Here is a 21,842-nt window from a genome sequence, read left to right on the forward strand (position 1 = left end):
AAAAAAAAAATCTTTTTCGTGACTGTTGAACAGAAAAAAACCCAACACATACACACAAAAGAAACCCTAAAACAAACAAACAAAAAAACCACACACATAGAAATTAGTTCTGAGATTGGGAGAGGGGCTTAGCCACTGAACTGCAACTTTGTCTGACAAAAAGTCAAACACAGCTAACGCCTGATGCAGCACTTCAGAAATGCTGGGGTGGGTAAACTGCCCAAGCCAAGAAATTCATATTTAAAGCTCACATTGTCCAGCTACGCTCTGTAAATTGTGCCAGGATTTCTTTACATAATTCTCATAATGCTGGCTGATGTTAGCTGAGGAAATCCTCTGCAGACAAACAGGACAATCCGCCCCACTGTAGGTTCCATAAAATCACACACTCTATGGAAATTTCCAAATACCTCGGCACAATATGGGTGAGTTAAGGATAAAGTTTCAGGCCTGAACTCCATAATTTCCTGTCTTTTGCTAGTCTACACAGCTCTTTAATGTTATGTTAATATCATTTTTGTGGGTGTGATTGAATTACCCGCCGCTCTTGATGCCAGCATTAGTGGATTTCTGTGTAACAGGAGAGCATGCTTTACTGCACAGACTGTTACTAAATACCATTAAGCAGACCAGCTGCGGACCTCCTGATAGCAGGACCAGAGGGCTACCTCGTTAGGAGGCAACAAGCACTTTGCTGCTGGCATACGGCCCAAGTCCCATGAGCCGTCAGCATGTCCAGCTCGCCTTGACATCCCCACCAGACGGGCCTGCCGCAGCAGGTCTCCTGGCTGAAAAAAGTGCCCAGCCCTGGGAAGCTGCTGACAGTGCCGAGCTCCCTCTCACGAGCACAGCATCCTGAGTCCTGCACGGTGCTGCCGTGACTTGGCAGTCTGAAAAGATAGAGATGTATTTACTTGGTGACATTTTGACTCCAGGTGCAACCGAGGGCTGCTAAATTCTCCACTGAGAGAGTGCCTCACACACTGGTGACAGCTACTAAATAGTGCCACAGTCCTTCAAAAATCCCTTTCAGAAGTCTTCGCGGAGAGATTAAAATGCCACGTGTACGTGAGTTGTAGCAGTTCTAGGGCAGCCTCCGAAGGGAGATTAAACACAGGCTTTCTCATCAATACCCTTGCACCACTAACCAGCACCTCCTAAGCAAATGATGAGCCTGACTACTGGGCAGAAATATCCCTCTTTAGAGCATGGTGGCAGGGGGAAATGGAAAAAAGTAACAAGGGAGGACTAGGAATCTAAATTTTGTTCCACGTAGCTGGCCCAGTACACACTAAATTGGGCTGATAGACACTACCATCCAAGGAGCTGCCATGTAGTCCCTGTTCTTGCCACCTCTGACCCACCTCTTCCTCACCAAGAAACACCTCATATGCTGGCTGGTAGAGCTCTACCGACCCAGCTATACCTACACAGCACCAGCAGGAGACTCGGCTGCCAGTGTTCACCTCACAGGAACTCCATGTCCCCATACCATGAGGACAGCATGGCGGTTATACAGTGGGGACAAGCCTTGTGGTCTTGAGATTAAGAGAAATTCTTGCTTCTCTATAGCTAAGTGTAGTCAGAAGCACCAAACAAATGCAGAAGCCTGACAAGAACTAACAATGGCAAATTCATGTTATAACAAAGCCAAGTTTTTCTTACCACTCACTGAAAACAGAGATGAAATAACCAGAAGTCCTAAAAGTGCTGATAGTATTTAATAGCTATATCATTATAGTCTGTGTCCCACGCCTGTAAGACCTGCAATCAATCAAGTCTTTAGTCCAATTCTTATAATAGACAATGAGCAAAATCACAGCATGAGTACACTACCCTGCTTTGATTTAAATCTCACCAGTGACTTGGTCATATTCCATTTTGTTCCATTGCAGCCACCAGTTTTCCTTTCCATTTAGAAGCAATTGCTATGAGTTCATTTTATTCTGACAGTTAAGGGACTGCTCTGTATGAATCCTTCAGCTTCTTGAACTGGCTGTATGTCTGAATACGTGATAGGAATTCATTTGTTATCCAGTTCATAAGGCACTTAATAAACTTTATATTGAAATATTTGTGCTAAATTATCATAGAGTAATTAAAAAACTTCATAGCTATACTCCATTTAACAGACAATCCTAAATTTGGTGTTGATTTAAGTAAAGCAGAGGGGACAGGAAACATTAAAGATGAGTGGAGAAATTAAATTCTACAAAATTAGATTAGGTACGGCTTAGATCCAAATTCCTTAATTTTTAAAATAAAACTTCAAGGGTGCTGCAGTTTTCTCATTCTATCAGTTGTTGTTTCTCAAAGCTGAGGGTGGACAGACAGCTGATTTACAATTAAAGGTAATCAAAACCTCAGAGGTGGAGAGATGAGCCTTTCTTTCTGACATGGTGCCAGTACCAGCGTACTGTGATCTCCACAGAGCACATTTTGCACCTCCTGACACTCCTGCTAGGACACCGCAGCAGCTTTTGAGCAGCCTTTCTCCTGCTCAGGAACACACATGTTCCAGTGATACATTTCAGCCAATTAAGGACACATGCAAACAGATATGGCTACAGAAACTATACATAATAACAAATCTCCAAAAACATGAAAAGGAAATTATCTCTAACCTCAAATAATTAGTTTTTAAAACATTTAAATGACCCCTGCAGTCCTTGATGAAATTATCCAAAGGCTGGCAAAAACTGTCTTATAATCAGAGACTTAAATAGCTCCATCTATTTTTATTATTAAAGAAAAAAGACTGAAAAGTGACTTGATTATAGTGCATAAGTACATCTGGGAAGAGGACTGAGGGAGAGAATCCAAAAGGTCCTTAATCCGGTTACACCAAGAACCAACATGTAAAAACCAACATGACAGAGTTGATTTGGAAGTGGGTCAGAAACTCTGACCAGGGAACTTAGTTAACAGGAACAAACTGTTAGCAACAGTGGTACATTGCTTTTGCTTTCATATTTTCAGATCTAGAGTGGGTGCTTTTCTGGAAGATATACTTCACATCAAAATAAATTGCTATATTCAGTCCAGGAGCAAATAAGGGAATTTAAGAACCTGAATTAAACCAGAAAATAACCATCGCTTGGTCTCTTCTGGATCTTAAATTTTATGAATCTGTGAATTATTTTATCCCTTTTAATTACTAGTTCCCTACTATAAAGAAGCTAGAAAGTTAATGTTCTTCTTGAATCAGTGAATTACAGAAAATAATTGAAGTTTCATAATTGGATTATAACCCCAGGAGTATCTGGAAATGCTGAACTGGGAAGCTAAAGTAGGGAAAGCATGTCTGTTTCCTTTTTCTTTTTTTTTTTATGTGATCACCAGGTAGTAATGGCCATAAATGCTGCACTTATTACCTGTGTTACACTGAAACAACAACATGGCTGTGATTCTGCAATAACTGCTATTTGAACAGACTGCTGTGCTTCCATGAAGCTTATGAGAAGCTGGGTGTCTGCTGGCAGAGAGCTTATTTCAGAATAGGACCTATATTTCCACATTGCTGTTACCTTCATTATTTAATCTGGGGTTGCCCCCAGAGCTGTGGCTGGTGCTTTGCAAGAGAACCAAAATCCAGGTCTCCTCTTTCTCTAGAGCTCATGATGGGGACCCAGAAAACAGATGTGCAAAGAAAGATAAAAACTTTTCAGATCACTGTCAGATCAACATCTTTTATAAATTAGGCTGAAAACATTCCATCTTTGCTGTCTCTGTTTTATAAACAAGGTGAACATAAAACCTCTGATGTAGATGCAAAAATTCTAAGAAAATCTTTCTATGGCGAACATAAAAAAACAAAAACAAAAAAACCACAAAAACAAACAACCTTTTCAGTTTTTAACACAAATCTAGCAGCAGTGCTTGTCATACAAATAATTCCGGGAAGTTACCAAATACTTGGAATGAAGGACATTGCATGCTGCATAGCACAGAGCTCTTGTCGATGCTTGTTTGGAACGCTTTGGGAAAGTCTCGCTGCTGAACACAATGACATTTTTGTCTCTGTGCCGATAATATTCAATAGCTTTGCCGCCAAAGTTGGCCTGCCACTTCCCCTGTATAGAAATTACGGGCATGCCCTAAGGTTCTTGCCACTAGCTGGAAGCAGTGCCCAGGTTATTCCTGCCCACCCCCCCTTTTTTTTAATGGGGAGGTAGGGATTATTAAGCATAACTGGTACTGTTTCCTTCCAGCAAAGCTTTAGGACAATGTATTTCTCAAACAGATCAGAACATTATCTGCATCATACCTTCCAGACAAAGGTTACAGGAACATTTCTGCCACACAAATGTCAGAACATGGACAGTGTGCCTCCATCCTCTCCTAAAAGTTGGTGACTCCTAAGGAGTATAAACCACATCCCAGTCAGGGCCCTTTCTACTTCCTTCTCCGCTCTCTGTACATGTGATACAGCCACTGGTTCTGCTCTTCCATTCCTGCCATCGTCTCTCCAAGGACAACATGTCAGAAAGGCACACTGAACTTGACACCACAAATACCAAAAACGTAAACTAATCTAAAAGACGTGGATAAGTTTCAAAATAGAAGAATCAAACATAACCAGAACTTTCCTTGCTACTATTCCAATTAAATAACCCACAATGACTCAAAGGACAGCAGTGAAGGAACCTTTGTAAAACCACCAATGCATCAATCGGCCACCTCACTGAAAAGCAGACACCAAGCACCACAGTTTTACAGAAAACCTTGAGAGGCTGGAAGATTCAGACTGTCAAGAGTCTCATGGTCATGAAGGCCCTTTCACAGAGCAACGCTCACACCACAGAACCGGATATTTGTCTGACAGGCATGCACGGTGCAGAGGGAGTCTGTCTGTCCTTTGGAGTGTTTTTGACCATGAGCATTTTCAGACTCTTAAATTCTTAGATCAGTAAGGGGAAGATAACCTCATGGATGCATGGTGATCATAAAATCATAGAATGTTTTGAGTTGAAAGGGACCCAAAAGGATCATCGAGTCCAACTTCTGTTCCTGCACAGGACAACCCCAAAATTCACACCATGTGTCTGAGGGTGTTGTCCAGTCTCTTCTTGAACACTGTGACACCTCCTTGGGGAGCCTGTTCCAGTGCTCCATCACCCTCTGGGGGAAGAACCTTTTCCTAATATCCAACCTGGCTTTCCCCCTGGCTTTCCCCCTGGCTTTCCTCCTGCCATTCATTGGGTTCTATCACTGGTCACTAAAGAGAAAGCCACTGTTGACTGACAAGTGATGCCCCTGTTGAGTGGCTGCACCTAAAATATGGTGGAGAAAGAAAGAAAGAGGACAAGGCAAGACTGGAAACACACACATCTCAGAGAGGTCAGAAGCAGCTCATTAAGTGTGCTTGCCCTATTTCTACCCCAACATCCCTCCCACACAGTGAGCAAAACTAGTGGCTGTTGCAGTCATGCCCTTCACACCACTACACAGAAGACTCAATATTTCTGTTATGAGCTCTCTGTTTTGTTACGAGTATCATTTTTTTTTCCCCAACGACTTTAATTAAAATTCATCAGAAGAAATGTTTTCTGCAGCAGTGTCTAAGAACACTGCCCCCTCCCCTATCTTCCATTAAATCAGGTTCATCCAACTTGAAAGGAGATAAGAAACTCTCATTGACACTCTGTCACACTCCAGTGAAAAGACCGGCACGTTCAAAACAACGAAGAGTGCAGGTGCTCATTTATTACTTTACGCAGATTATTTTTCTGCCTTTCTTCCTGACAATGGGAACGTTCCCATCCCAGACGGAGCCTTCTGTAGTCCTGTGGGCGTTTGCTGACCTACAGTTTTGTTTTCCTTGATGAAAGAGTCCAGGTAAGAAGAGGATCGGTCCATTGCCTACTGGGGCAACTTAAATATTTGTTTGTAACAATGGAAGACATTTGAAGATTATTTTAATGGGGAGTGAATATACAAATAAAATTTTAGTGATATCAGGTAAAGGATAAAAAAAACCTGTTTGCATCCATGCCCATATTTACACACCACCAAGATGTCATATTTATGTAACTGAGTACAAAAACTGCAAATCAACTCATTTCAGAAACCAAAATATCACTGAGATGAAATACAAGTTGACTGCCTTGTACCATTTCAGACCCAGAGAGCAACACCACCATGTTTCTAATAGCATTAACAAGCACCATCACTAAGAAGATGTCTTCAATGCAAGAATTAACAAATCATGTCCACAGCATTAGGCTTCTCTGCTTTTATGTCTACTTTACACATCCCTAGTGTTCCCCATTTGGTGCCTGATCAAAGGCGTTTTGACTTAAAAGTATTAACCCGAAATTAATTTCTTTTCCCTTTCCTGCCCCTCTTAATAAACTATTCAGAGTAGTCTGTAATACAAAGAACTTGAGAATACAGACTTCTCCAAGCTAACCCATCAGTGTGTTTTTCTCTGGTCTGAATACACACATTAACAAATGAGAGGAACAAATTCACATAGTTCCCTCATTGCTTTGATTCAGCTTATTTAGTCCAGCAGCACATCTTTGCTGTGCTTGGCCCAACAGTACACCCTGCTTGGGACTTTGTTCTCCCAGCTTTACTTAGAACAACAAAGAAAATCTGGCTTTTTTTCCCCAAGGTTTCTTCCCTCCCCTCGAGTGTGGACATTTATTTGGTTCCCACAAAGACTGATCTTTTCAGCAGCTTTCAGAGCCATTCACACTTCTCATATACCAGGACACACCAAAACAAAACGTCTATGAAGGTTTGAGCAGGAACTGCTCTATATGATGCCACATGGTTCCTATATGAGCTAATCCCACTGAATGAACACTCTCACCTTCATGCCCTCTGCTATATTCAGAACAACAGTGTCAGCTGATATTAATTACAGGAGAGAGATAGATTATGTAGTTCTGGTGGAATTAATAGTGAATTCACAGTGCACCTTGCTTTAACATACACAGGTTGCAGAACACAGTAAATTCCTTTTTGCCTTTAAAGATTACTTATTAAAAACACAGGAAAAGACATACTGCAACGCTATACTTCTACGTAGGTCTCAGATAGCTTGTGTTTTGTCTTCACCAGGGCCAGGATAAGAACACCAGTTTACACTGAGTAAAAATTTGGTCTGACTTCACTGTAGAACAAAAGGATTTACTCCAGGAATTCTTATGGTCTTTTGAGCTCACTATGGGGATGTTATTTTTGTTAAACTTTGTTTATAGTTCACAGTAATTATTTTTAAATAACATTTGAACGCAGGAAAAAAGGAATGGAAGGGAACTTATTCTCCCCACACCTTCACTTTATCATTTCTCATATAATATGGACTTCTTGTTTTTTTCCTGAAAGAATGGGAAAATAAAAATAGCCAGGAATGCTGAACTCTTGCTGCCTTAACAAATAACAGAAATGGCCATTATGAACTTGTTATAAAGCTCGGTCTAATTCAAAATGTTGTACTTATTACAGCTATGAACAAGAGACCCTGTCCTGAAAGGCACCTTGAATCTCTCTGAAACCTCAATGAACTCAGCAGTTGTCTGTGGGGGCAACAGGAAAGCACACAGTTCATTTAAAAAATAGTCTAGGATTTAAGTAAAGTAATGTGTATTTTCAATTAATAACCTCGGTTACATTATCCTTGGGGCTAGCCCTTTAGTAGAATCCAAACAGAGGCAGCCTGAATATTTATTCAGATGTTCCACAGCAACAAAACCAAGGACGTTCAGAATGGAATGAGAGACTAAAATCTCATACTTGATGACTTGTCAAGGAGACAATCAGGATGCCTTCAGGAAAAACAAAACAAAACAAACAACCAAACAACCCCTCCCCAGAAAAATCCACCCTCCAAAAAACCACCAAGCAAATCTAAAACCTTGAGTAACCTGCAAAAAATATGCATCTAGAAACTATTTAGAGAAAGCAACACCAATGACAATCACAATTCAGTGGGGATTTCCCATTCGTGGAAAACCATTTATCTGGGAGATTCTGGCTTATCTTCCACAAGAGTCAGCCTGAGCAGCACACGGACTTGCTGATCTTTAGGTTTATATATTTTTACTACTATTGTTTTAATTAAGTCCTTTCATTTTACCCTAGACCACCAATAAGTCAAAACTTGCTGAAGGGTGATGAAATAGCTAAGCCAAACAAGAAGAACAAAGCAGATGGAAGTAGATTTCTGAAGGTACATTATAGGTGCAAGGGGGAAGGACTAAATCAGGACAAAAACATATGTAAGTTTAAACTATCAGACACCAGAAGTTTGAAGTAGCTTTCTTTCAGACTATAGACTGGGCATGAAAAATTCATGACTAAATCAAGATGGACAGGGATTTTCTTTTGAATACATGCCAGGGTCTTAATACTGCAATGCACAAGGCATAAATTCCCTTTCTCTTCTCCAAAACTCATACTTTAAGAAAGTTTTGAATCTAAGTCTTCTTCAGTGCAAACATGTAAGAAAATAGACAGAAAGACCAAAATACTGAGTGACAAACTGTGAGATTTTGAAATGAAAAATGTTTCAAAGTACCAAAGCACAAATGTTTAATTTGTGTGTGAGATTTCCTTCAATATATCTCCACTGGGATGTAGTTAGTAAGAATGTGATGTGTCCGGTATACCAACAGGGAACTAAGCCATCTGTGTATGTTTTTAAGAGAATTCTGGAATTCTTCTGGATGAAATGTAATGCCATGCATGAAAATTAGAGTGAAAGATTATGAATATTTCAAAGATAATGATTTATGTTTTGCTTGTACAGTGACACACCACACACATTTTCTGTCCGTAATCTGTAATTTTACATCTTAAGGTTGATTATCATTCCTTGTGACAAAAAGCGTATTTTGACTGGGAAGATACATGTATAGTGGTGTGTACCACTGCACCAGCAGAGACTATGTACCTCTGAGAAATAAATGCTAATAATGGCAATATTTAGTATTATTTAAAAAATCAAAATTTTAGGCTAATAAGTTTTGATGATCTATATGATCACACATGGGTATAAAGCCTCTTTTTTAAAAAACTTCAAGAAATGTTAAGATTGGCCAAGGTCCATTTCTGGAAGTTCCTTCACTCAGCATTTATGAAAATCCAGAAGATACACGTGAAAAGGAAGAACATATTCTTGCTTACTAAACATTCTTGTTCATTCTTTCTCAACCTAACCTGTGACAGAGTCATTGTATAAGGTCTCAAAAGATACAGCACAACCTATCAGCTTCCTGCTGCAAAAGAAAATTTGATGCAACTTCGCTGGACACATGTTAAACCAAATACTGAGGGTTAGAAACACACAAAATCTTCAAAGTAGCTTTTTTTTATTATTATTATTTACTCAGCTACTGTACAGCCTATGATGACTTGTTTCCTTTGGTTATATGAACAGTTTGACAGATTACTGTGACAAGGTTACTCTTCAATTGATAAAAGGTTTGATAGTGTCGGAACATTTGTCAGAAATGTCCGACATCACATGTAATGGACTCTGCACTTCAAGCATCGATGGTACTCCAGTCTGCTGTTTGCTGTTTGGTGTGCAATACACACCACCTGAAAACACACAGCAGAAATACAGAAACACCAAAACAGCCCCATACTTTATCAAACAATTCTGAAGAAAGGGTTTCTCTTCCATAAACCACCTGGCAAAATACATAATAAAAAAATGTTACACGTCACTTAAGATGGTGGCCTTCTTGTGGGGATAAACCTGGAAATAGGATAGGCTATGATAAATGTACATAGCCATAAGCATTTCCAGCATCCCCTGTGGTTCTGAGAGAGAAATATTGTTGGGCTTTAGAACATTATTCCTCAGACCTGCCAATGTCAGACACTGCAAGTGACAGTTGTACTGCTGGCAGCCTTGGCACGTGTTAGAGCGGAGGAAATGGGTTCAGAAGGGCTCGTTTTAGGCACTGCTAGCTAACCTTTGGGAACCAGTGCCCTGGACATAAACCAGCTTTGGTGAATACCTCCCTTAAATGCAGCTCACCAAAAATCTCTCACTGCAAAATAATAATATGGTTGATGGATTAGAATTCAGGTCTTCCATTCACATCTTGTAGCAAACTATGCTAATACTTCCATTAGGGAAGCCCAAGACCCAGCATTTTCTGCTGTTTTGTGAATACCTGTTCACATGAAGTCTTTAAAGTATGGCGAGACCCCAGCCATGTAAGCTGAGAGCTCTATAAAAGGCCATCATTCCTGAAGAGACCCATGTATGTCTTGCTCACACAGCAGCAGATTGCTGCTATACAAACTGCTTTTTTTTGAGGGGTGGGGGGAAGAGAAGGGATTTGGACCTTTATCCACCATCCACCTCCCCTATGTATCTGCAAAAGTAAACAAAATATCTTGCAATATATTACTTTTAAAATCTATATGTTGTAATGACAAAGCATTGCATTTTCATAACTTTAAGTTTCCCTGTTTTTCCCTTTTGATTTGATAGATACTTCTAATATTCTGAAAAAAAAGACAGAACAACTATCTGTTTTTTCCTCAGTTCCATTCAGCCAAAGGATAGAAAAACAGCAAAATGAATGTCAGCATTTTGCCTAAAGAGCATCTGTTCACACAGGAACTCCATGATAGCAATACAAAGCCCTCTAATCATAGACCAGATTAAGTTTAGTGGAGCACATTAAAAATTTGGCCACAGTGCTGAAAAGAAGCTCTCAGATACTCAACGTGCACTCCCCATAGGCAGACAAGGGGGAGGGACGTGCTCTCTGAACTTCATGTCTCAAGTAATGCTGCTCGTACCACAGCCGACATGTGGCTCACACCACAACTGCAGCACTAAGTGCCAAAGCCAGGAGGTTCCTTTAGGAATAGTTAGTTCATTCCCCATCAGCTGCTCGGCTGAAAGCATTTGTCTGAACTTGAAGAGGGTCAGACTGCAAGAAGATGTATAGCAAAATAGCTTTTCAAACGCCAGCAGCCTACAGTCAATTTATACCTACTGAGGATCTGGCCCTTGAACTGGGATTATCTGTGACTGTCACAAGTGGGAAGTGTCAATGAATGTAGTTTGTACAAATGTCAGACAGGTACACTCGCAATTCAGCTTGCATGAAATATGAAAAATCACCAGCATGCTACACTCCTGGGAACAGTGAGCCAGTTCTATCTGTAGCAGCTTTAGTAGGAGAAAGTCACAGGGAGGAGTTTTAAGTTCATGTCATTTTGCTATAGTTCAGATATCACTTCTGTAAGACTTCTAGTTCAGTCCTGGACAGCCATGTCCGCATAAAGCATACTTAGAGAAGCCTTTCAGCACTCTTGGTCAAAATCAGGAAATGCAGAATGACATAAAATTCTAACATCTCGTTCAATTGTTACTCCTATTGCAAGCCTCAAAACAACAGCCATTTGGATTCAAGTCAGTAGATCAGCCCCAGACGCTTACTTTACGAAACTTCATTTATTGATCTCTATTTGAAAGGCTGATTTGTGATGAAAAATATCAGAGATGCTCCTGTCTTTTGGAATAGACTATTCTATGACAAAAGCACTGCAGTTCTGTATAATCACAGGGGTGAATTTTTATTGTTTTACAAATCTCTCCGTGTTCTTATTTCAACACAAAAAAAAAGGTGTTATCCTTAATTCCACCCAGGCAGTCTCTGGTAAGAATCTCAAACTGGATTATTCCCCTCCCACATGTCATCAATAATAATCTAGATTTTGGAAATACAGCCGAGTTCTCATTTCCAGTCCTATTACCCACTGCATTCAGTTGAATGAGGAGGGGCAACAGGGGCAAACATTTTAGGAAATAGTTCTGCTGATGATGCATAAGGGGCAAAGAGCTCTTTGCTGCTGCTTCTCCAGTTTCAACTGGAATAAAACACAATAAACCCAATATTTATCAGTACAATCTGCAAACATACTCTCAAGATAAAGAGGGAGGTAGGAGGTGCTACTTTCTACATCACCAGTTTTCAGTGGAACTGCAATTAATTAGATATTTGTTGGAAGGCCACCTTCAGTGGGTTTTATTCTTCCCAATCTTTGAGCCTGGCAATGTGTGACATAGCAACCAAAAGATGTGATAAAGGACTGTGTGGGAACACCCAAGTTTTGTTGTGCACACGGGTTATGATTCACAGATCATTGTAACTATAAAATGCCTCATTAGGGAGGTTTTCTTGCCATGCAAATTCTCCTTTCAACATAAGAAAGAAAGCAAATTAAAATAAACAGAAGTCAATGTGAAGGCCCTCACGTCTCTGTCCCCCAAAACTCATTACCAGAAGGTTTTCAACAGGCATTAATTAGCTGTTCAAACTAAGGGAATAATGGTTAACCCTCCAGTGCAGGAGGCTTCTGATGTCTTTTTGTGGGAATACATAAGTGTAAACTGCAAGGCCAGCTTTGACATTTTCCTGCTGGAAGATATCAAGTATTTTAAGTGCACTTACGGCTGGCACAGCTTGATAAGGTCCTGGTCGGTGGTGCCGGGTGGAAGGCCTCGAATGTACAGGTTGGTTTTACTCAACTGCTCTCCGCTGCTGTTGTTGCTGCTGTTGTTGCTGCTGTTTGTGCTGGGGCTGGGAGGAGCCATGGGGTGGGGAGCTGGTGCATAGGACTGCTGGAGACAAAACAGAACAAAAAGGCTGTTACTGGAAAACTAAAGCATGAGGGACCGATGTGCTTTACCCAGGTAACTCCAGAGCTACACACTGAGAGCATCCTTGTCCTGCCCTCCCACCTACCTCCAGCTCACCACTCCTACAGCAAGTGCACTCACCCCGGGCCAGTAACGCCTTTCAAACACAAAACGGAGCTGAGATTTTGGGTTTAGCCATGGCTATGAAGTGCATTATTTTATTTTTAAATCTGGAATTAAAGTAGCCAGATTATGAGCCTACTATATCTAGATCACAAAATAAAGCTCTGAAATGACAGATACTTGGGAGTAACTGGTATTAAAGAAAGAAGTTAAACACAATCTGCTTAAAGAATACTCTAGGACACAAATAAGAATATCTAGCCAAAGGTACAGAAGCTGGTGCCAGAAGCCTAGTTAGTCTTTTCTAAACAGGAGAAGCACCCAGTGCATGCACAGTCAGGTAGCAGAGAGTTAGCCAGCCTGAGAGGGAAAGAAATACCAAGGCAGCCTGAAAAGACTGTCATTACAGACGTCCTTCACAGTAGAGAAACAGAGTTTGGAAAAGATGATCAGGCTAGGACCTCCCGCTCTCAAAACCTTACCCACTTCTGAAAAACCACAAACCACACACAACAACTGAGAAATATCACTTAAAAAGGGAGGCATTCTCGCAGGGAAAACAACACCATCCCTTAACTCCCCACTAAATATTAATACACGCTATGAAAGAAGACACACACATGCTATAAAGATTACCTAAGCACCTCCAATCTTGGGCAACAACAGGGAATTTAAGTGACTGCAACCATCGCTGGCTCTCTGCCCACCAGTGTATCTTACTCGCAGCACAGAGTGCTTGTCAGGAGAACAAGGAACAGTTGGAGGAGGAGGCCATGTCCTGCCACCACTGTGACCTCAGCAGAAAAGATGAGATCTAGAGGAGAAGCTGGAAGAGCTGGGGGATGAGCCTCCAAGTCAGGGAAACTGGAGTCAGAGCTCCAAGAAGGTAACCACCAGCTGAGAGGGGCGGAAATCCCATTTCCACAAGCTGATCAGCCAATTCTGCTAGCAGTATGCATGGTTGCAACAGCAGGTAAATGTTGGGCCAATGCTAAGTTAACCACGATGTGCTAATGGACTAATAAAAGCTAAACACATACTATTTTCATTACAGCAGCAATGACACTTCAGTGACTTCTAATATGCTCATTCTGCATTTAGGCCTTGAACAGAGAAAATATTTAAGTCTGTAATTCTGATCACGCTAATTAACTGCCCCTTTCATTTCAGTGGCCCTACTTTATGCTTATAATCATGCACACACTAAATCAGAGCCTCGGTAGATGGATATTTTTAAATTAGTAGCTCTAAACTCTTTCAAACAAGTCCCCTTCCCTAGGAGAACCCCAGAAAGTTGAAGAATATACAGGAAGCATGAGTGATAGGTGAAGCTTTGATTAAATACATAAAACAACACACTTGCAGTGACGCCTTTCCTGCTGCCTTCTCCTTCCTTCTTACCAGTTTCTCCCATTTAAACCAGTAGAGTGGGAATACACCATCAAGTGTCAGGCCATCAGAATCCCTCTGCAATCTAGCCTGGTTGTAACGTGACTTAAGTAGAACTCATTAAAAGGAAAAATCAGTTTAATAGACAGCGCAATTGCCATGCTAGCAAGTAATGACATTCACTCTCATCTACGGTAGACGAGAAAGGGCAATGAGCTTCCTTTCCCTGAGTATCTGCACAGATACTTTTGCTGACAACCAAAAGCACTTAATGCATACGGATCATATTTCTCTGCACACACATTTTATCACTGGGCAATCCCCACCCACCCCAGCTTCAATGTCATTACCAGAAATAGAGAGCTGAAGCAGCAGCCCCAAGTACCAGCATGGGAAACGGCCTCGACTGAGACCCGGTGCCCTGGGCATGTCCTGGAAATCAGCTCCACAGCCATGGCATGGCTGGGTAAAACTGCAGGCAACGGTACCCTCCAAAAATACACAGACACATGCATCTTGAAACATCCTGGCTGAAAGCATATTTAATCTCTAGGCACTGCAGGGCCAAGGTACAGGTAGATGTGTATGCATGTAGCACATATTTGGCTTTAGTATACAAAGAGCTCAGGAAATATCCCATGTTAATTTTGCACATTTTGAGAATCAGTAATGTAAAATTAAAAAAAGAAAAAAAGAAAATCAAGGTAATATTCTTAGTGCTTTACCCCCACACTTCCAACTTTAACATACACACTGAATGCATCTAAATTATGTAAAGCAAGGACAGACTTGTCTGTAATCCAATAAAGTGCTATGTACTTTAATTATTAATTGTTATTATTATATATGTCTTAGAAGTGGACAACAAGTAAATGGCCTATTCTCACACCAACCTATTAAGCATGGAAAAAAAAAAGTGGAAATATGCCTTTGAAAAACAGAGAGCAATTTTCATTCTATTATGAGATCTTTATCCTCACACAGAGGAAAGCACTGGGGGCCTAATTCTAATTTAAGACATTTTATCCCCCTCAACCAGCTGAAAAGGGACCTAGAAGTGAACACAAATTACATTTACACTGATTTCAAGGCCATAGCTATTAAAAAAAAAAAAAAAAAAAGTCCTTGGTATACCCAGAGAATTAGGTCATGAATAGGTGGTCTCTCAGGCAAGAGCTGCTCAGACAATAGGCACATACAGGTGCCCAGGTTCACATCAGCATCCACAGAGATGCTTTAAAGGTTGGTGGGAAGAGAGGTGGCCGCACTCTGTTTTGGAGGATGCTGATCTCCTCAGACTGGCAAGCACTGGTACACTCCAAACCCTCTTCACTAATATATCTCAGCCAGTGCAGCCCGCAGTAATTTCCATGCCTACCCAATACCCCAGAATACCATCCACAGAAAGATTACAAAATTGCCTGTGCTGGGACTGATGACATCTTCTGGCTGGTTGCCAGGCTAAAAGCTTCAGGTCAGAGGAAAGCTTTGAATTCGTGTTTCCTGAGCTGATGAGCGTATGACTGATGGCAGAAGTACGTATTTTGCCTCCAAAGGAACAAAGGGTCTGGTTCGTTAATCTCCATGTAATAACTGGAGTGAAAGAAATTAATGTCAGCCTGATGAGGATCCCAGATAAGGACCACTTGCTACTGGATCCCAGACAATGCCCAAGTGGGGCATTGCCTGGGGAGCCACCTGTGCACCCAACGGCAGGGCATTTGGGGCTTGTTCTGACATCGGCCCCCTCCACAGCCGGGAGCAAAGCACTGAGCTTCTCTGCCATGAGAGCCACCAGGGGCACTGCTTTCCAGACTGGCTCAAAACACCCCGACACCAGCTGTAGCAATCCGGAAAAGATGTTTTGCCAACACAGCCGAGCACAGGACCTGCAGAGCTAGAAAAAAAAAATATTAGGCAACATCTACATGTTGTACTTCAAAAGGGAGCTGGAATTCAGAGCCGGCTTTGCCTTTAATTTTTTCAAATAACCAATTTAACCAACTCATTTTTCAATTCTCATGCTTCATTATTCAATGGGGAGCGTTGGGGGAATGAACTGGTTTGCAGATCATTCCAAGCAGCTTATTAATTTAGCATGACTGGCTAACAGGATTTGTTTTCATCTTTGAAAAATGAATGAAATTTCTCCTTTTTCGTTATTTAAAAGTAAGAAATTAATGTGCTTAATTCTTATCCAGTCTCATGAACACACCCCTGTGCTTAAACCCTGCCTCTCTGAAACAAGTGTCCCATGCAAACGTGCACAGCTAAGCATGAATAATGAGATACCTTGGTCTTTCTTACTCAATAACCCAGAAATGCTGAAGCAGAAGCTTCTCGGTTACTAAATGAACACCACTCCTCCTTCCAACATCCAGCCTCCTTACGCAAGAATAGTATTTATCTTCCCATGGCAACCACAGCACTCTTATGTATTTTTTCATTTGTTGCAAGTTTAGTCTAAAGCATTTTTCCTCTAAAGAAAAACACTATTTAAAAAGACAAATTTCAAATATTTTTTCACATGTAATTCCTTTTGGATGGGAATAACAGGCCCCAGATGCCAAGTTGTAGAGTCTGCTTTATTAGCAGCAGCTGGCTCCTTGGCAGGCTTGTGAGGTGGTTGGGCTTGTGGTTTTGGAGTGGCCTCAGAGCCTGGGATACAGCTGGACAGCTATGCTAATGGACTAGCCAATTCATTTGTATTCACCTTTAGCTATCCCAAATTCATACTATTTTATCCACTTGAAAGTAAGGTCTTGGAAAGATTCCCCATTAACACCAATACATTGACTTTTTCTATCATAGTGCATATTTTATACTAAAAAAAAAAAATAGTATGACACACGGTACTGCTTTAAAACACGCATTCTTTAAGCATTTGCGAACTCACACTATCCATTTCACTCAGAACAGAGTGTTTTCCAGCTGCTAGATTCATCTCACTTAGAGCCCAATTGCTACACAATTCCCTCAGCTCCTGATAGAAAAGATAAAATAAGGTGAAGTAAATACAAATAAACTGTGCAAATATCAGTTTGGAGCTCACACTAGCAAAACACTGTTCTCTTTACACCCTACTGTACAAAGGAGTAATTTTTGAGAGCTGGAGGGTTCTTACTGGCCAATTATAGTAATGATGAGAGGATGCCATCAACTTAGCAGCCTGTTTATGGGATTTTGGAGCTGATTGAACAGCAAATCTCGTATCAAGCAAAAGACAGTCATCACAGTTGCAAAGAAAACAGAGAGGTAGGGCAAATATAATGAAAAGAATGACATATAATCCACAGCAACTCTTCTGCCTTCAAGTTGGCTTCCTCAGTGAGGAGCAGCACCAGAAGGTAAGCTGTATTTCTCATCCATAGCCAGGCAGGATAGAAAAGTGAATGAAAGATGAACGTTGAACTGGCAACACAGAAACCTTGTCTATTTTAGAAAGGCTGCAGTTAAGGGAGCTTGAGTCATAATGTCTTCCAGAGTTTGTAGGACACGCTTGCAGAATCCAGCCATGACTATAGTCTAGATTCCATCTGGCCAATGAAGGCCTGGAAGACAGAGATCCCTTTGGACACTCCCCTACATGGGCAGATCTTTCCATAGACATCTAACAACAAACAAACAGAAGTCATAGCGCATGTATTTTCTAACCTCTCACAGCGACAAAGGTTCCTGGATTGTTTCTGTAGAAGCAACAACCCACCACTTGGCAACATCTTCCATTTGTAAAGGAATGCCACATGACAATGTACGTAACCTCCGACGATGAAAACAGACAATAAGCTTGAAAGTCTGCTCCATCACAGTCCTATCAATCTGGAAAACCAGAACACACTGCAAGAGGACTTCGATTTCTCTGAATCACTCCCAAGGCCTTTAAAAGTGATTTGCTGGATAAGAGAAGACCAGTGAGTCAAAGCTGCTGGGTTACGCTCCCCGTGCTGCCACTACATCACTGCACTACCCCAAGCAAGTCATTTACATTCCTGATGTCTCAGTTTACCAATTTGTAATGATGCTTCCTTACCTTTTCAAGGCTTATATAATGCTCTGATTACTGGATGAAAGATGCTATTGAGAACTGCAATATCACTTAAAGATGAGGGAAAATATTATTAAAAAGAAACTTAACAACCAAAGCTATTCCTAATTCTTTTGCAGATAAAAAGGATTTCTGCATACAATGATTTTACTACCTTGTATCTAAACTGAATGAACAAAATAATTTTAAAGCTTAAATAGAATGCCAATCCAATTAGCTTTCTCATTAAAAATGTTTTTATTTTTAAAAAAAACTTAAAATTATTCAATCACAGTGCCCTCTTGCTCATCTTCTAACATACAATAAACTTTTTTTTTTGTTTCATTCTATTCCAAACGGTATTTTTAGTCCACAGGAAGAAGGTGTCATTGTGTTTTGCTCACCCTTTCTTTTCACACAGCAAAAAAAGAAAAATGCGAAAAATGAAAATCATTAATAAAAAATAGTCCTTCAATAGGCACAGTAGTCATTCAACAGTCAGATTAAAACTGGCATTTGATGGATTGACAAGACACTTCGAGGTTTTTGTTTCACACACAAAGCTGTTGAAATTAGTAGGCTAAATACTCCTGGGGCTTACAATTCCCCTGAACCTCGCACAAAGCACAAGAGCTTCATAAAGCATAAGTTCGCAAAGAATTTGGCTCAATTTTCTCTGTTCTAAAATACTTCTCTTCCAAATCACAACTGCCTAGCTTTTAGCATTTCATAAGCGCCCACAGGTAGACAATACATAGGATGCAATGCATCCAAGGGAAGAGCAGTAAGTCCTTTATCAGACAGGACCTGCAAAGTATGTCTCATTTTATACAGTTTTCTGCATTAAAGCAAATCAACCAACCAACAAATTTCAAAAGCAAATAGGCCAGGAGGCAATCAGTTTATCTTGAAGTATGATAAAGTTTAAATAATATAGTAGATTGAAGCACATATCATGATGGTCACCTCTCCTGAGGATGAGCAGGCCCCAGTGAAACCCACTCCAAGACAAGGGAATGCCACAGAGATGAAGAGCATCATTTGCAGACTGTGAACACCCTAGCCATCGCTGTCCCCCTGGGTTTTGATCACTAAATAGATTTAAGCTGCAGAGACACCAACCCCAGCCCTTCACCCTCTCCTCCCTACATGCTGCTATACCAAAGGTAAAACTACTCATCCCTCATAAGCAATTTTCTGTTCATCTGTGGACTGCCTGTCACTCTGGACTAAACTATGGTAGCTTCCCTGAATTAGGGCTTCTCACATCCAGACAGGAGGGTACAAATTAGTCCTTAACACTAAAAACCCAAAGACTACAAATAAGAGTTGTGTCACCAAGTAACTATTTTCCAGAATGGGAAATAACCTTCACAGCCTCATCTCCTCTCCTTTATTTCATGGCAGAGGGCTCCAGTGACAGACCCTTCCTGTGGCATTATTTATTTCTCAGCAAGGGAGAAGAAGAATTCTTCTTATAGATGAAATATTTTGGCACTTTGGCAAACTCGTAAACAATAACCTGTATTCTTTGACATAAATTAGTGTTATTACTTCATTACCAAATCCATTCATATTTTATTGATGTACTGAGACTAAATGTGAACAGATTCTAGATCTTAAAAATACTAAATCTAAGCAATCTGGATGATAAAACATTGCAATTCCCCTAATAAGAATATTTTAGAGCACAGATCAAAAAATGACAGCAATTACCGCCTGTGATACAGCAACTTTGTGTTAAAAAAATTGGGGGGGGGGGGGGGGGGGGGGCGGAGAAGTAACATATGTAAGCAGAAATTATTATTTGCGTTTACATTTCCACTTAGCCATTTTTTGGGCTACAATGACGAAATGTCAATCCATTTGAAGGTTAACAATAAAAATGCAGATCAAAAGGCTGATACTTAAACTTTCCAAATGTTTGCAAAAACAAACAAGTTTTTGGGTTTTTGGTTTTGAGAAACTAAATTTACTCTCTGCGTATTTGTTTACATGTGGCAGACTAAAAGCATCTCGGAACTAAGATGTAGGAGGCACGTGCTTCAGTGCACTGCTTTTCTGCACACAGTCCACACATACCACACCATCAACACTGGTGCAAGAACCTAAGCCCAATAAAAGCCCATCACATAAAACCGAACTTAAAGCTTCTGTCCTCTCCACTTGAGAATTTTGCGAGCAGAGATCAGAAGCAGATGGGTTTTCGTTTTGCAGTATGGAAGCCAAACCAAAAAGTCTTTTTTCAAAATCCAACCCAAGTTTCCTCAGTTTGCCTTTCTTATGGAAGAATGAAGTGGGAAGTCTGCCACTGTTAATGTGAGCATTGGTGGGATGGAGGAACCAGGGGTGGCAGGGTTCCCCAGGAGCAGCCCCCTTTATCTCCTCATGTTACCACAACAAGCTTTTGCAGATGTGTATGGGGAACCTCTGGTGCCCTCCACCCAGTGCTATATAAAGACAAGCTGTGCCTCCCCTCCTGCGGCTAGAAGAATCCACAGAACACAAAGTTTGGGAAAGGTTTGTCCCAAAGATAGCAGCGTGACACCATCAGGACAGAATCTCGGGTATTCCACAATAGCCAGAGTTGATGTTTTTTTCGGAGCCCCTTGGGCTACAGCAACGCACTGTTCCTAGGCCGGCGGCCAGAAGATGCCCACAGAAGATATGAGCCATCACAGACCTCACCACAAGTTTACTTCCAGTGCAAACTCCTCTAACAAGTTCACGACAACAAATAGCTTTTTAAAAAGGTTTCCCATACAAGTCATTACAGTTGATACCTAATACCTCACCTAAGAAGAAACCAATCTCATTAAACTGATGCCTGTAATGTCATTTAAAGGACAGCTAGAAAGCCCTCTGACAGTCAGCTGATATAGCTGGGACAAGGATCAGAAGGTAGTGGTTAGGATTTAGCTGTCAGCCTACAAGGGTAGTTGGCCAAGGTGCTCCTGGGCACCTTCATGCTTGTGACAGCCCTGAATTCTGCACCACAGACAGCTGAGGGAGGGAAGGAAGCTGGGGTGGCCACATATGGGGCTCACCACAGGCCACATGCCGCAGGAGGCAGCTGGGTCTGAAACCTCATGCTAGGAACCTCTCTGCTCTTTTAGGGACTTTTCTACATCCTTAAAATGAGTTGTCTATGTGAAAGTGTGCATTTTGTAACAACGTCACCATTACACGTGAGCTAGGAAACTGTTTGGGTCCACATAAAGACTGAATGAAGGAATGGGTCTGCAAGCCCTGAAAGGAACTTGGTACTGAGATGAGTTGCTGACTTTTATCAGGACAAAGGCAGCTTTGAGCATCACACAGCCAACATCTCAGGAGCACACACAACGCTAGGCACCTGGGCAGGTGAGCAAGATTCACCACAATACACTTGGGAATTTAAGCACTTCCATTTTCAGCTAGTGTCACTAAGTGCTTAAACTCATATGTTAAGGAAGCTGAATATAAACACTCTCTACTTTGTTATCATAGACTCTGATGTCTTAGAAAAAACTCACTTTTCTCTGTATTTAATGTATCGGGCACAGGAGGTAGTGTGGGAAATACTATTTAATTTTCTTTGACTTAACAAGCATCTACTATAATTTTCATTTAAATTTTCTTCCAGACATTAATTAAATCCCCTTGAAGAAAAAAATTACTAAATAAAATAAATATTTAATG

The 21,842-nt window shown here is 40.9% G+C and overlaps 1 protein-coding gene across 5 annotated transcripts in view; it reads right to left on the minus strand.

The window, feature by feature from the left end:
* RBMS3 (RNA binding motif single stranded interacting protein 3) overlaps window positions 1-21,842 on the minus strand; it is a gene marked incomplete at its 3' end in the record, with an annotated part of 709,654 nt that overhangs the window by 336,199 nt on the left and 351,613 nt on the right. For 3 of the 5 annotated variants that reach the window (XM_082045370.1, XM_082045373.1, XM_082045374.1), the window contains one exon: window positions 12,438-12,607. In XM_082045370.1, coding sequence (XP_081901496.1) covers window positions 12,438-12,607 — 170 coding nt within the window. The remainder of the gene's footprint in view (window positions 1-12,437; window positions 12,608-21,842) is intronic. The other 2 variants (XM_082045371.1, XM_082045372.1) reach the window with 1 other exon arrangement.

The sequence above is a fragment of the Streptopelia decaocto genome (assembly GCF_964273445.1).
Source record: "Streptopelia decaocto genome assembly, chromosome: 2".
In the NCBI taxonomy this organism is placed as follows: Eukaryota; Metazoa; Chordata; class Aves; order Columbiformes; family Columbidae; genus Streptopelia; species Streptopelia decaocto.